The sequence below is a fragment of the Rhinoraja longicauda genome, chromosome 18 (genome assembly GCF_053455715.1).
Source record: "Rhinoraja longicauda isolate Sanriku21f chromosome 18, sRhiLon1.1, whole genome shotgun sequence".
Taxonomy (NCBI): domain Eukaryota; kingdom Metazoa; phylum Chordata; class Chondrichthyes; order Rajiformes; family Arhynchobatidae; genus Rhinoraja; species Rhinoraja longicauda.
In genome coordinates, this window is record NC_135970.1 from 41,290,039 (window position 1) to 41,306,222 (window position 16,184).

At 45.6% G+C, this 16,184-nt stretch overlaps 1 protein-coding gene across 4 annotated transcripts in view; it reads right to left on the minus strand.

The window, feature by feature from the left end:
* The window catches only part of elp4 (elongator acetyltransferase complex subunit 4), a 177,522-nt gene that overhangs the window by 122,907 nt on the left and 38,431 nt on the right, over positions 1 to 16,184 (minus strand). For 3 of the 4 annotated variants that reach the window (XM_078414877.1, XM_078414875.1, XM_078414878.1), the window contains 2 exons: positions 14,913 to 15,062; positions 8,845 to 8,987 (listed from right to left, as the gene is read on the minus strand). In XM_078414877.1, coding sequence (XP_078271003.1) covers positions 8,845 to 8,987; positions 14,913 to 15,062 — 293 coding nt within the window. The remainder of the gene's footprint in view (positions 1 to 8,844; positions 8,988 to 14,912; positions 15,063 to 16,184) is intronic. The other variant, XM_078414876.1, reaches the window with a different exon arrangement.

Here is a 16,184-nt window from a genome sequence, read left to right on the forward strand (position 1 = left end):
TTGAATCCCTAACCAATATTCAGCTCCTAATTAATAATTAACCTTTATGGCGAGTCCGAAAACTTGTTGGTTGTAGAAGAAGTTTATTGCAGCCGCAATATTCGAATACAGAGTTAAACAACAAGGTAAAGGACAACCATCAAAAACTTACTGTCTTCTTCGAAGACTTCGCCGAACTGGCTATTTCGGGCGCCAAAAGCGCACATGACATCGCTGGCCAATCAGCGATGTCGCTCCCTGGACCAATCCCCATGGTCGCGTTCACACGTGACCTCGCTGGCCAATCCGAGGGTTCGACGACCTGGACCATTCTCTATGGTCGCTACATGACCCCCCCCAGAACCCGAGGTGCGGAACCTAGCAGGGAGCCGGATTTCGCGACCATAACGAGTACGGAGAGGGACAGCCTGAACCACAGGAGCCGGGGGTTCCGGACTTGGCGGAACAGCCGGAACGGGAGGTCCTGGAGGAACTACCGGAACGGGGGGTCCTGGAGGAACTGTCGGAACGGGGGGTCCTGGAGGAACTGTCGGAACGGGGGGTCCTGGACTGAGCGGAACTAACGGGGGTCGGCCTCTCCTAGGGGTTTGACCGACCAGGACTGGTTGATCCGGATCCAAATGTGCAGGTTTGAGCCGGGACACCGAGACGAGCTCACTCTTGCCGCACATGTCTAAGGTGAAGGTAGCCGTTCCCTTACGCAAAACCCGGAACGGCCCTTGATAGACCCTCTGCAACGGGGCGCGATGGGCATCTTTTCGCAGAAAAACAAACTCACAGTCCTTCAGGGAAGGCGGTTCATGTACCATGGGACACCCATGACGTGAAGTTGGAACTGGGGCCAGGGAGCCCACCCGTTCCCGGAGAGATGCTAACACCGATGGGACTGTAGGCAGCTGGTCTGAAAGGTCCGGAAACAAATCTCCGGGTACTCGAAGTGTCGAGCCATATACTAGCTCCGCGGACGACGCACCGAGATCTAGCTTAGGAGCAGTCCGGATGCCCAAAAGAACCCAAGGGAGCTGGTCTACCCAGTCCGGGCCTTCAAGCCTTGCACTGAGGGATGCCTTAAGTTGACGGTGGAACCTTTCTACGAGTCCATTTGCCTGGGGGTGATATCATATCATATCATATATATACAGCCGGAAACAGGCCTTTTCGGCCCTCCAAGTCCGTGCCGCCCAGTGATCCCCGTACATTAACACTATCCTACACCCACTAGGGACAATTTTTACATTTTACCCAGCCAATTAACCTACATACCTGTACGTCTTTGGAGTGTGGGAGGAAACCGAAGATCTCGGAGAAAACCCACGCAGGTCACGGGGAGAACGTACAAACTCCTTACAGTGCAGCACCCGTAGTCAGGATCGAACCTGAGTCTCCGGCGCTGCATTCGCTGTAAAGCAGCAACTCTACCGCTGCGCTACCGTGTTGTAACTTGGAACCGTACAGTTCTGCGAGCGCGGCCCAGAGGGACGAAGTGAACTGTGGCCCTCTGTCAGTGGTAATAACTGCCGGGACCCCGAAACGAGCTACCCAATGAAGGGCCAAAGTCCTAGCACAAGACGCTGACGAAATATCAGACAATGGGAAAGCCTCTGGCCACCGGGTGAACCGATCCACCACCGTGAGGAGGTGGGTGTAGCCCCGGGAGGAAGGCAAAGGCCCGACCAAATCCACGTGGATGTGGAAAAAACGAACTGCTGGGACCTCGAAATCCTGTACGGGGGGCTGGACGTGGCGCTGGACTTTAGCGGTCTGACAGGGAACGCAGGAACGTGCCCAACCCGCTACCTGTTTCCGTAGGCCATGCCAGACAAACCTCGCTGCTACCAAGGCAGAGGTGGAGCGGATGGACGGGTGCGCCAGCCCATGAATGGCATCGAAAACCCGGCGCTGAAGGGAGGGCGGTACTACCGGCCTGGGACGGGGAAGAGAAACATCGCACCAGACTTTTGTGCCTTCCGACCCACAAGCTACCTGGGCCAACTTCAATCCCGAAGTGGTGGACCGGTATGCCGAAACGGTATCCGCTAGAAGCTGTGCCTCCGCAAGCTCCTGGGGATCCACTTCGCAGTCCACCGCCGAAATAGGGGGAAAAGCGGGTCTAGACAGGGCGTCAGCAACGGCATTAAGCTTACCCGCGACATGACGGACATCGGTGGTAAATTCGGAGATAGCAGTCAGGTGCCGCTGCTGGCGGGCCGACCATGGGTCAGACAATTTCAAAAAAGCAAATGTTCATGGTTTGTGGTCCGTAAAGGCCACAAATGGGCGGCCCTCGAGGAAGTACCTGAAATGACGAACAGCTAAATAGAGAGCCAGAAGCTCTCGGTCAAATGCGCTATACTTCAGCTCGGCCGAATTTAGTTGCCGGCTGAAAAACGCTAAAGGCTGCCAACGGCCACCGACCTGCTGCTCCAGAACCCCGCCCACCGCCACGTCAGAGGCGTCAACCGTCAGGGCCGTGGGGGCGGAGGGGCTCGGATGGACCAACATGGTGGCGTCTGCCAAGGCTGCCTTAGCTGCTGTAAAAGCCGACTCTGCGGTTGGGGACCATATCAACTCTACCGGATTCCCTGCAAGGCATTGGAAAAGCGGGCGCATGACTCGCGCAGCTGCCGGAACGAACCTATGGTAGAAATTAACCATGCCTACGAACTCCTGTAGCCCTTTTACTGTGGTGGGCCTGGGAAATGCCCGGATAGCCTCCACCTTCTCGGGCAAAGGGGAGGTGCCGGCAGGGGTAATTCTGTGCCCTAGAAAATCAAGAGCAGGAAGGCCGAATTGACATTTGGAGGGTTGGATAATGAGCCCGTGGTCTTGGAGCCGCTGGAACACGGTCCGCAAGTGGGCCTGGTGTTCCTGCACTGAGGGGCTGGCGACCAGGATGTCGTCTAAATAAATAAACAAAAAGGGTAAACCCCGGCCCACGCGGTCCATCAGTCGTTGGAAAGCCTGTGCCGCGTTCTTTAAACCGAAAGGCATACGCAACCATTCAAACAACCCGAACGGAGTAATCGTTGCAGTTTTCTGTATGTCCTCCGGTCGCACCGGGATCTGGTGGTATCCTCGCACCAAATTGATTTTGGAAAACACCACCGCTCCTTCCAGCCCAGATGAAAAGTCCTGTAGGTGCGGTATGGGGTAGCGATCAGCCGTGGTGACAGCATTGAGACGCCGATAATCGCCACATGGTCTCCACCCCCCAGATGCCTTGGAGACCATATGTAACGGCGAGGCCCACGGGCTGTCAGACTGACGGACAATTCCCATTTCCTCCATCTTCCTGAACTCCGCCCGTGCCACCACCAGTTTGTCTGGCGGTAGTCTCCTGGCCCGAGCGAAAACGGGAGGGCCTTCAGTGCGGATGTGATGGACCACGCCGTGCTTGGCCGAAGGCGTGTCAAAACGTTGAATGAGCAGCTCTGGAAACTCTGCCAGAATCTCAGCATACGAGTCGGGGGCCGCGACGACGGCCTGGACAGTAGGGCTGGGCGAGGAGGCGATTGTCGGAGCGACGTGCTCATCTTCGGCGGAGGGTCGGAGGTCGTTACCGCGGACATCAGGGACCAGTGAAAAAGCCCAGAGAAAATCTGCGCCCAGGATCGCTTGTTTGACGTTGGCTATGATGAATGGCCATTCGTACGTGCGGAGGCCTAACACAAGGGACATCTTCCGTATACCGAAAGTGCGAATTGGGCTGCCATTAACCGCGATGAGGGTGGGACCTGTCTTACCCGATCTGGTTTCGAGGTCGGTCGGCGGCACTATACTGACGATGGCTCCCGTGTCCACCAAAAATTCTGTGTCCGTGAATCGATCATGGACATAGAGGCGCCGGTTCTGGCCAATCGTAACTGCCCCTATGTACGATCGGCCGAGGCATTTCCCGCGAAAGTACAAGGCAAGCGGCAGTTGCGGGATTCGCTACCCCATCGTAGGTGATAATAGCACCAGCCGCGCTTGTGCGGATCTTTTTGGCGGGCTTTCGGAGAATTGGCGGGAGACGTGGCGCCATCTTGCCGTCGCTGTGGCGTGGTCACTGATGTCGAGACCTTGTTGATCGAACCGCTTGCCTTGTTTTTTGCCGCTATGAGCGCGTCCGCTTTCGCTGCATATGCTTCGGGGTCCTTAAAAGAACAATCCGTGAGCAGCAGTCGGACATCCTCAGGAAGTCTCTCGCGGAATGCCTGTTCGAACATAGGGCAATCCGTATGCTCACCGGCTAGCATCATCATTTCGGACATGAGGACGGAAGGCAGTTGGTCTCCAAGATCCGGTAGGTGCAGAAGTCTTGCCGCACCACCATGCTTATTAAACCCGAAGATTCGCAGTAATACTTTCTTCATGGCCTCGTACTTGCTTTCCGCAGGTGGATTCACGATGAACCGCATCACGCGCTTGGTTGTGTCCGGCGATAGAGCGCTGACGAGGTAGTAGTACATCGTGGATTCGTCCGATATCTTCTTTATATGAAATTGAGCTTCGGTGTGGATAAACCAAGCTTGCGGTGCGTGCGTCCAAAACAACGGAAGGTGAACGCTTGCCGCGCTTAACTCCGGTGTGTCCGGCGCGGTCATCGTCAACGAGGCGTCGGGTTCCTGCTTAGTCGGTGATCGTCCAGATCACGTCGGGGTCACCAATATGGCGAGTCCGAAAACTTGTTGGTTGTAGAAGAAGTTTATTGCAGCCGCAATATTCGAATACAGAGTTAAACAACAAGGTAAAGGACAACCATCAAAACCTTACTGTCTTCTTCGAAGACTTCGCCGAACTGGCTATTTCGGGCGCCAAAAGCGCACATGACATCGCTGGCCAATCAGCAATGTCGCTCCCTGGACCAATCCCCATGGTCGCGTTCACACGTGACCTCGCTGGCCAATCCGAGGGTTCGACGACCTGGACCATTCTCTATGGTCGCTACACCTTCCTATAACAAATTGCTTGTTGAATCACAAAAAACCCAAAAAACCCCTCAAAAGCAGGATTTCGCTATTTCATAGCAGTCCACTAATTAATTAGGAAGGACAAATAGAGATTCACCGCTGAATGAGGTCACCAGGCTGCCTGCAAATACATTCAACAATGCAAATATGTCAGGATTATTTAAAAAAAAGATTTCCTAGAATGCATTTTCATTTTTGATTCCAAGGCTTTTGTTTTAACAAAGTCAACTTAACTGCTGAATAATATAAACATAACAAGGAGCAGAAATGTTAACAATTGTAGTCTTATGACATCATTTACTAAATTCATAAGTTTGCAGAGGACACAAAGATTGGTGGAGTTGTGGACAATGAAGAAGAATGTTAAGGCAGTGAAAAAGCAGGATGTAGACTGGTGCCAAGAATGATGGTGGAAGTAGATACGATCTTGGCGTTAGACTTTTAAACACATGAATGTGCAGGGAATGGTGGCATATGGATCGTGTGTAAGCAGAAGGAAATTACTTTTCACATTATGTTCAGCACAGACATCATGGTCCAAAGGACCTATCCCTGTGCTGCTCTGTTCCATGTTCTTTGTAGAAAGTACTGATAATCTATTCAGTACACCTCACAAAGAAGATAAAAATGTCATTTATGAATTGTTTTATGTAAAATTGCAATAGTATAAAGTTTGTCTTTAGGAGGTTATTCAACGTGAGCTCTGCTTTTAGGAATTCTATTTGCACAGGTCCTGCATCCAGCTTGCATTAAGTTTGCTTGACAATTAATGTAAGTGGCCATAGGTAAAAGAAATAGATCAATGTACAGAAGAACTCAGCATCTTTTCATGTTTGACTAGGTTGAAGACACCCAACAAATTCAGGTCATTGCTACATTACTTGCACAATTGCTGAGCAGATCGTACTCTCAATAATGTGCAATTGGCAGGATAGATGAAAGATTCTGGTTTAGCAGTGCACCATCTTCATCTTCATCCTCGGTTCAGTTTTGAGTCTGTATAATAGTGGCAACAGAATAATTTGAATACCGTCAAAACTAATGAACAAACAAACATCTTTTGGGAAAAATGCACCCTGAGGCAGCTCCTGGCAGTCAGCCAATGTGCAGAAGAAATCAGTCTTGATTTTATTTAACCTTAAAGGCTCCTAATAAATGGAGGCGATAAATGAAGAGGCAGGTTGCAGTGGTTATTAGATGAAACACAAATCAACAAGCAAATTAAGAACAGCGAATGAGTGTTGTGGAGCATGCTAATCAAGTTGTACACTGCAAAGTGGGCTGGTGAAACCCTTCAGTGGAGACTCAATAGTTACCCATTTCCAACTATGCTTGCTCCTCTCCTCCCAACCCCTCCTTCAAAATATAATGATTTGGGGTGTCCAGTCACTCTACACTTCCATCCCCCACAAGGATGGTCTCGAAGCCCTCCGTTTCTTCCTCGACCGTAGAACCAGCCAATCCCCATCGACCAACACTCTCCTCCGCCTAGCAGAGCTGGTTCTTACCCTCAACAACTTCTCCTTTGACTCCTCCCACTTCCTCCAAACCAGAGGCGTGGCTATGGGCACTCGCATGGGCCCTAGCTACGCCTGCCTCTTTGTTGGGTACGTCGAACAATCCCTGTTCCAGACGTACACTGGCCCCATCCCCGAACTCTACCTCCGCTACATCGACGACTGCATTGGTGCTACCTCTTACACCCATGTAGAACTCACTGACTTTATACACTTCACCTCCAATTTCCATCCTGCTCTTAAATATACCTGGACTATCTCTGACATCTCCCTCCCGTTTCTGGACCTCACCATCTCCATCACAGGAGAAAAACTAGTGACGGACATTTATTACAAGCCCACCGACTCGCACAGCTATCTGGACTACACTTCTTCCCACCCGGTCCCCTGCAAAAAGTCTATCCCCTACTCCCAATTCCTCCGTCTACGCCGCATCTGCGCCCGGGATGAGGTGTTTCACACTAGGGCTTCCGAGATGTCCTCGTTTTTCAGAAAACGGGGCTTCCCCTCCTCCATTATAGATGAGGCTCTCACTAGGGTCTCTTCTACATCCCGCAGCTCCGCTCTTGCTCCCCATCCCCACACTCGCAACAAGGACAGGATCCCCCTCGTTCTCACCTTCCACCCCACCAGCCAGCGGATCCAACATATTATCCACCAACATTTCCGTCACCTACAACAGGACCCCACCACTGGCCATATCTTCCCATCCCCTCCCCTCTCTGCGTTCCGCAGAGACCGTTCCCTCCGCAACTCCCTGGTCCACTCGTCCCTTCCTACCCAAACCACCCTAACCCCGGGCACTTTCCCTTGCAACCGCACGAGATGCAACACCTGTCCCTTTACCTCCCCCCTCAACTCCATCAAAGGACCCAAACATTCTTTCCAGGTGAGACAGAGGTTCACCTGCACCTCCTCCAACCTCATCTATTGCATCCGCTGCTCTAGATGTCAACTTATCTATATCGGCGAAACCAAGCGCAGGCTCGGCGATCGCTTCGCTGAACACCTGCGCTCGGTCCGCATTAACGCAACTGATCTCCCGGTGGCCCAGCACTTTAACTCCCCCTCCCATTCCCAGTCTGACCTCTCTGTCATGGGCCTCCTCCAGTGCCATGGTGAGGCCCGCCGGAAGTTGGAGGAGCAGCACCTCATATTTCGCCTGGGCAGTTTGCGGCCCGGTGGTATGAACGTCGACTTCTCCAACTTCAGATAGCTCCTCTGTCCCTCCCTTCCCCTCCTCCTTCCCAGATCTCCCTCTATCTTCCTGTCTCCACCTATATCCTTCCTTTGTCCCACCCCCGACATCAGTCTGAAGAAGGGTCTCGACCCGAAACGTCACCCATTCCTTCTCTCCCGAGATGCTGCCTGACCTGCTGAGTTACTCCAGCATTTTGTGAATAAATCGATTTGTACCAGCATCTGCAGTTATTTTCTTATATATATAATGATTTGGGAATTGGATGACCTCAGGATACTGCCACTGTCAAGTGGTAGAAAGAACTGCAGATGCTGGTTTACACCGAAGATAGACACAAAATGCTGGAGAACTCAGCGGGTCAGACAGCATCTCTGTCTGGAACAGGTGACGTTTCGGGTCGAGACCCTTCATCAGACGCTGATTACTCCAGCATTTTGAGTCTATCTTCACTGTTAAGTGGTAGCTGATGTGACTTCAGTATACAGGAAATAGATTTAAAAAACACCAGTCTGTCCCAGCAAGGATCTTCAGAAGATCACAGCTTCACTGGAGCAGAATTCTTCCTCAAGTTGCACCCCATTAACACTTGAAATTAGATATCACCAAATCAATTTTGCTTGCCTTCGTGACCATCCACAGTTATAATGCTCCTCAACCTTTTGTATTAAGCAAACTGGTGACAGGCGTAATCGCGTGACTTGCTTGTCCAGTCGCGCAAGGTACAGAAGCAATTCTTAAGATTGGCAGGAGAGGAGAGCACAGGACATTTGCTAAAGTTACATTTCACCTTAAAACTACCATCTCTTGTGTTTCCTCTTGAAAATAAACAAAATTCCCTTTAATTAAAAATACATCTACATTGTTATAGATTCCAAATTTAAAGCAAACTCCGTTTAGTCGAAAAAACTCGATCAAAGCTATAAATAGAAAACAATAGAAAAGCAATATGAAAAATCTGGCCTATATGCCCAGAGTATCGACAACAGATTATTATACAATAAAAATCTTTTACAAGTACACAGACATATTTGAATGCAATTGTGTTAAAGCGTTAACATAACCATGAAACAACTATATCTGCTGCACTTAATATCAATTTAGAGATTTAGATTTTGGGCAATATAATATCATAATGGGCAGCCTAAAGCTCTCACCACTCAAGTGAGTTACCTACCTATATTCAGCAGCTGCTAAATCCACGGGAACTTCATCAGGTCGGAAAAAGCTGTGGCAGTTGACGGAGTGCTGAAGTTCGGGACTCATTGTTTTAGAAACATCGTAATAATGGCCAAATCTTGAGGAGGATGTCAAAGCTGTCTGTCAAGTGAAGAGCAACACTTTAAAAGTCATGTGGAAATCATTCAAAATGTAGTTAATTGAATGTAAGGGAAATATCATGATGGAATATTTAGCAGCAAATTTTTAGCTTGCCATTGTATAAATACTGTACTCCAATATGTTGAATATTGGTTTCACAATATCAGAACCACAAAAAACTAATAATCATAATAGTAATCATGGCAATGTAGAACAGTTACTGGTATTACTTGAGACAGCTTTGCATTGGGTTGAAACCAGAAATGGTGATATTCTGGGTGGAATTAGCAGAACTGTCTGTCTGCCAGGGCAGAAAATGCAAATAATGTCACTGAACTGAGGATTGTCATGCACAACTGCCAAACACGATGGGTATAATTTTAGAAGATGTCATTCTTGCCTGAAAGAGAATACTGTGGGTTTACAGCCTGCTCCATAGATATAAACAAAACATCTGGATTAAACTGGCCAAGAAAAGATTTTCTAAATTAGAAATGAAAGGAAGCAGGTCTGCCCCTTCAGGTGAATGAAATATATTCTGCAGCACTATTTGGAATGAGTTCAGAGAGTTGGCACGATTTAGATAGCCAATCTCCACCTATCAAAAGTTTTTGGCACCTCCTGGTGCACCAATTAACTCTCACCTTTCCTACAGTATTTCATGATTACACCACAGAAACAACTTCATTGGCTGCAAAGCAATCTTGGAAATGTTATCAGGTTGTGAAATATGCAATACAAATGTAAGAGCTTCCTTTTTTTTTAGATTTAGAGATGCAGCGCGGAGACAGGCCCTTCGGCCCACTGAGTCTGCGCCGCCCAGCAATCCCCGCACATTAACACTATCCTACACACACTAGGGACATTTTTTACATTTACCCAGTCAATTAACCTACATACCTGTACGTCTTTGGGGTGTGGGAGGAAACCGAAGATCTCGGAGAAAACCCACGCAGGTCACGGGGAGAACGTACAAACTCCGTACAGACGGCGCCCGTAGTCAGGATCAAACCTGAGTCTCCGGCGCTGCATTCGCTGTAAGGCAGCAACTCTACCGCTGCACCACTGTGACGCCCTATACTTGTATCCAGTTCACCCACTGGCAGAAGTGTGGGGCAGAGATGAGACACAGCCCTGTCGTAGAATAAACTAGTGGAACTTGCCCTCTTGTATCTCAAATGCAACCAAACAAGATGGATTTCAGATGTGGCTCGGCCCTGAGCATCAAGAGAGCTTCTTAAAGCAACTGGCATAAGTCTTCAAAAATAAAATCACAAAGCTAATAGTTGGTTGTGTAGGATATTCAGAGTTTTAAGACAGAAATCGTACATTAGGTGACAAGCAATGTTTTGCATCAATTGAAATGTATTGTTTCAAGAGTGTTTCAATTAAAAATAAGAATGTGCAAGAGAAATAAGTAACTACTTTAACAGTAATTCTACCAGTAGATTCTACTAGTAGGTTCTGAATAACATTATCTACTGAATTCATACTTATTTCTTCACTATTGCAGTATCAATACAGAACATACACCGATCAGCCAAAACATTATGACCACTGACAGGCGAAGTGAATAACATTGATTATCTTGTTATTCACTTCAAGGGGCACCTGTCAAGGGGTGGGATATATTAGGCAGCAAGTGAACAGTCAGTTCTTGAAGTTGATGTGTTGGATGCAGGAGAAATGGGCAGGAGTAAAGACCTGAGCGACTTTGACAAGGGCCAAATTGTTATGGCCAGACGACTGGGTCAGAGCATTTCTGAAACGGCAAGGCTTGTGGGGTGCTCCCGGTCAGCAGTGGTGAGTAACTGCCGCCAGTGGTTCGAGGAGGGACAAACCACAAACCGGCGACAGGGTGTTGGGCGCCCAAGGCTCATCGATGCGCGAGGGCAACGAAGGCTATCCCATCTGGTCCGAGCCGACAGAAGGTCGACTGTGGCACAAGTCACCAACATTTTTAATGATGGTCACAGGAGGAATGTGTCACAATACACAGTGCATCGCACCCTGCTGCATATGGGGCTGCACACAGAGGACCAACAGCATATTAGGCAGGTGATAATGTTTTGGCTGATCGGTGTATATCCATGCTTTTCAGCAAGAAATGCTGCTATATACAACCCAGCAGCGTGAATTTATTGGCTTATTGTAGTGCAAGCTCTGAAAACAATTTATATTGCAGTTGTCCTTTGGTCTGTATAATCTGGCCTTTATCTGGATTACCCATCACAATGTTTTTATTGCATTCTCCGCTAGAGCTCATCTTTTCATTGTGTACATCCTAGTCTCCTCAACATTTTAGCAAGGCCCTGGCTAACTGAACTTTGATCTGATGTCTTCATTCAGGAAAGCACCAGGTAGTCTATTTCAGATGCAAATCCTCACTGAGGCCCCAGTCGTGTTTTCTAAGACAGCAAAGAGAAGAAACAACATTTCCAGGATCCACTCAGAGGATTCCAGGGCACACTGATGTCCTTAATCCACAACACTATATGGATTAAGGTGGAGGATAACTTTCTTTTTTTAATTCACAATAAAGAGTACTGCTTCTACAAGCTGGGTGGGGACAGAACTTACTATAATAAAACAGTATGTAATAAAAGCATGTTCTGCGTTGGAGAATCGTGAATAGGCCTAACTTTACAAATTCCCAGGCCCTGTGGGAAGCTTGCCAAGACCTACCTGAAATAACTAACTGTGAGTAATCTGGCTTAGTTGAATGGCGACGGCAGAGCTTTCTTTGCTTAGAAGTTGCAAAGTTGATAAATTTATTATTAAAGGCAGTACAACTTGTGCTTGTCCCCCTCTGCTTCAGCATGGAAAGGCTGGAAGAGAGGAACAGGCAGTAGCTGTCAGATAGCAGACTGCTGGCTTTCAGTCTACTGTCTGCTGCTAAATGTTTCTAATTGCAACACTAATGTGTTAGAAATCTCAGATTCAAGATGAACCTAGGCAGAAAATTGATTTCATGCTGTGACAGCTTATATATTGCCCCAAGTACACAAACATGTCATTGAGAAGCTTTTGCATCCCACAATTTTGTTTACAGATGAATTGCAGTTACTTTAGTAACCTGAGATAAAAAGACTTTTTTGGTTTTTAAGAGCTCCTGCAGAGTAGGCTACTGGTGGACGTTTCTGTCTGTATTATGGAGCCATTTGCAAGATAACAGTACAGTGCCTTCGCAATAAATGCCAATGAATCATTCATGTTTCAAGAGCTTATTTAAATTTTAAACCTGACATTGCTTCTGATTTGTGCAACTATCTGTAGAAATAACTGTGACTTACAAGCATGGGAGAACGAGCTGGTGGGCCTTAAGGGGGCTATTGAGCCTACGGTCATTTTATGTCACTGGTACGTTATCTTCACAATGATTAGATTGCTATGACAATGAAGCTGAAACATTCTCAAGTGCTTTCTTTACTCATTTAGCACATGGATAAGCAAGTCAATTGCTTGATTCAGTGCTTTCCAATTGACAGATCATACTACCTCTGTCAAATCTTGTTCAACCATATTTGATTCAGTAGTGGGTTTCGTTGTCTTGTGGCAGTACATGGATTTTAGATGGAATGAATACAAATTAATATGCCTTTCACATTTTAGCCCATGACTTGTGTCTGAAAACTTCCATGAGGTATGTTTAAAAATACCAGGAAAAAAAGTACTTAAATTTGCTAAAAAAAATAATTAAGAATAAAGACTCGCAAGTACATATCTGGCAAAAACAATAGACACAATTATGTTTTAAAGTTGTAAAAAGTACATATTTTTAACTGAAACAGTTAGATATGGGCTGGGCAAAGTTTATTATGAAGTGGGTAAAGATATAAAACATTTAGGTTGAAATCTTTATGTAATCTTGAGCACTGTGAAACACCAAAGATCTTGCTTCAAAGTTGAAAAATCTAATGACACAATAATCTCACAATCACTGTAAAATCTAATACATATTTTTTGAGGTGACATCAGGCAGTTCCACTCCACTGAAATAAGTACGGACAGTGAAGGGAAAGCAAAACTCCTTTGATATACCTTTATGAGGAATTCTGCAGTGATATTTCTGCAATCTCTTACTAAGCATGAAGTACAACTGAGACATTTCTGAGAAATACTGAGACAAAGGCAAACACTTTTCTTTGCATTATTAAGAATCCCGTGATAATTCAGTGCAAACCATTTCTCTGTTAATTGTATTGAATGTTTTGAAGTGAACTTCATGCATTCAATTATTTGCAATTGCCTTGTGAAATACCCAGCATCCCTTGAGTTAAGATCGGAGTGCTTCAGAGGTTAATAAACCTTTTACAAAAAATACTTATTCACTTAAAAACTTAGATGAATCATTTTATTTTTAATTTATAACATGCTGCTATATTAATAGGTCTGAACAAAGCAGATTATTTAGTTGGTATGCTTTATATGATAATACACCAAGAAACCAAAAGCAATTTACATTTGAATAGAGCTTGTAGAAGCAGTACTCCTCTGCTAAATATGTACCAGTAATTTCACACTGTGAAAGGGACTAAAGCCAGCACAAAGCAGGGATGAAATGTGATCTTGAAGATAAATTATGCTTGCCCTTGCCCTTCTTGCACTGTATTTCAGAACATTTTTTAAAGTTGTGTTTTATTCTCCACCAGCTGCCAGAGAATGGACATATAATGGCTTTTAGTATCCTGATCTTTGACCTTGGAAGAATGCTTACCAATGTACAACCTGGTTTATTAAATCTTATCAACACAACAATGCCTTGTAAAGTGAATTTAAATTATTAATTCAAGTATGTGGAATACATTAACATAGTGCCTCATTTTGTTCCAGCCTGAAAAGGGGCTGGTTCGCTGCCACATTAAAGTTGGAAAGAAAGGCATCCACACTCACTTACTTGTCTCATGATTATTTCTCGTAGAGCTTTTCAATATGTGGAAGATGGTATTTGCCAGGGATTGCTTCCTTTCACCCGAATGATCACAGTTTTTTTTAATGGGTGTGGAGGGAGCAAAGTAGTTGAGGGAATTTGAAGATGTTGGGAGGGCTTTTCGAAAATGTATGGAGCAGCAGCAGTGGGAATGATTCAACAAGATTAACAGTTTTTCATATAGGTCATGTAAAATTGGCAGTTTTCATTATTTGTGTATAGCTCTAACATTGGCAATAACAATTCCCACTTACGATCTACTGACTGAGTATACCATTGAAGTAGCTTAAATCAAAAGTTTCCATAGAAAATACGAAACAGATCTCTCTAAAAGTTACCCAAAATCCATAGAAGTGCTTCAGTCATGGAAAGATGGTATTTCTCTTTAAAATTAATCAGAACAAAGAATCAATCACAGATCATGATGAAGCACAAGAGAAGATGCAGAAGAGATTCCCAAAGATATTGTGAGGGTTGTAGAATTTTAGTGCAGAAGACTGCTTTGTTATTTATTTCAATTGAGGTACATAAAATAAAAGGCTTTGGCAGAGAAAATAGTGGGGATCTGTGTCTATTTACTGAGATTGAAAGCTTGGGTGCATGGTAGATGGACCAGGGAGGAAACAGCACCTAAAGAATGATAAGGGTCAGGGACCTACTGCCTGAAAGGGTGGTAGAGCTTGAAACCTTCAATATGTTTTAAAAGATGGAATTTATGACTAAATTAGTGAACAAATCAGATCTGAATAGTCATACTTTTTGGGGTATTTTCACATTTTGGGCCTGGGGTAATGGCATATCTTGTGTGGGAAGGAACTGCAGATGCTGGTTTAAACTGAAGAAAGACACAAAAAGTAACTCAGCGGGACAGGCAGCATCTCTGGAGAGAAGGAATGGGTGACGCTTCGGGTCGAGACCCTTATCCCATTGACTCAATTAACGACACCTTTTGATTTCTTTCATTTGCTCATTGGTTGAAGAAATCAAAACTGTACCTGTACTGCTGGCAAGTTTTGGTATCGCCATGCTATTGACATAGAATCTTGGAGTGCGGTGGCAGCAGTGGTATCCCCCGAATTGTCCTCTGTTCCTTTGTTAGATTCTTTAATCTCTATCACATCATCAAGCAGAGGAGCCGGAAGCTGCTATTAAATCCGAAACATGAAAAAAGATTGAAAAATTCACACATTAACCAAACTTGTTCATATTAAATACATTGGAAAATTCAATACAATTTCAATATAATTTGAAACTTCTCCAGGGTGAGGGACAATCTTCCAAAATAAAGGTAATCTTTTTCGCAACCTGAAACGTGATAGAAGAAAATGAATGAAGTTGAAAAAAATCTCAACAAGGTCAGTCACCAGCACTGTATTTCCAATTTAAACTCAGTACTGAAAGGCCGAGGAATGTAATGTGAATTAGAAACATTCAAAAATGGAAGTAATTCAAGGAATTAACACATTCATTCTTGCTTTAGTCCTCACTCTAATCTATAATTAGAATGGAGACGAGGAAAAACTTTTTCAGTCAGAGAGTTGTGAATCTGTGGAATTCTCTGCCTCAGAAGGCAGTGGAGGCCAATTCGCTGGATGCTTTCAAGAGAGAGCTAGCACAGTCAGGGGGTATGGGGAGAAGACAGGAACAGGGTACTGATTGAGAATGATCAGCCATGATCACATTGAATGGTGGTGCTGGCTCGAAGGGCCGAATGGCCTACTCCTGCACCTATTGTCTATTGTCTTTAATATATAAAACTAGACACTGAACTGCATTTCCGAATTTTGGAGAGAAAAACTGTGCATTGGTTTAATCTACTGCATTCTTCAATTTCAGAGATTTAAAAAAAAAATCCGTGCCCTGAAATTCAGTAAAACAAAACATAATGTCTACAGAAGCCATTGCCTTCAAAATAACACAATTTAACACCTGCAACGTTTTCAGGCAGTGTTGTCTTCATTAACCTTGATTATCCAATGCCAATCAGTGATCCTTACAGATCATTTTGCTGGCAAAGATCATTAGGATAATTCCTGTTTAAACATCCACCTAACTCCCAGGGCTGTCTATTGTTTCAGCTTTTGCTACTGACATAATCAGTGGCAGCTGTTGCTGTACCCTTGTACTGCACCAGAACAAACCAACGTATACAGCAAACAAATCTCAAGAGCGAATTAACTATTTCTCACCAGTCAACTTCAATATAACAACAAGATGAATCCAGTATCCCTCTGACAATGTAGCTCCCTGCATCCTAATGCTCATAT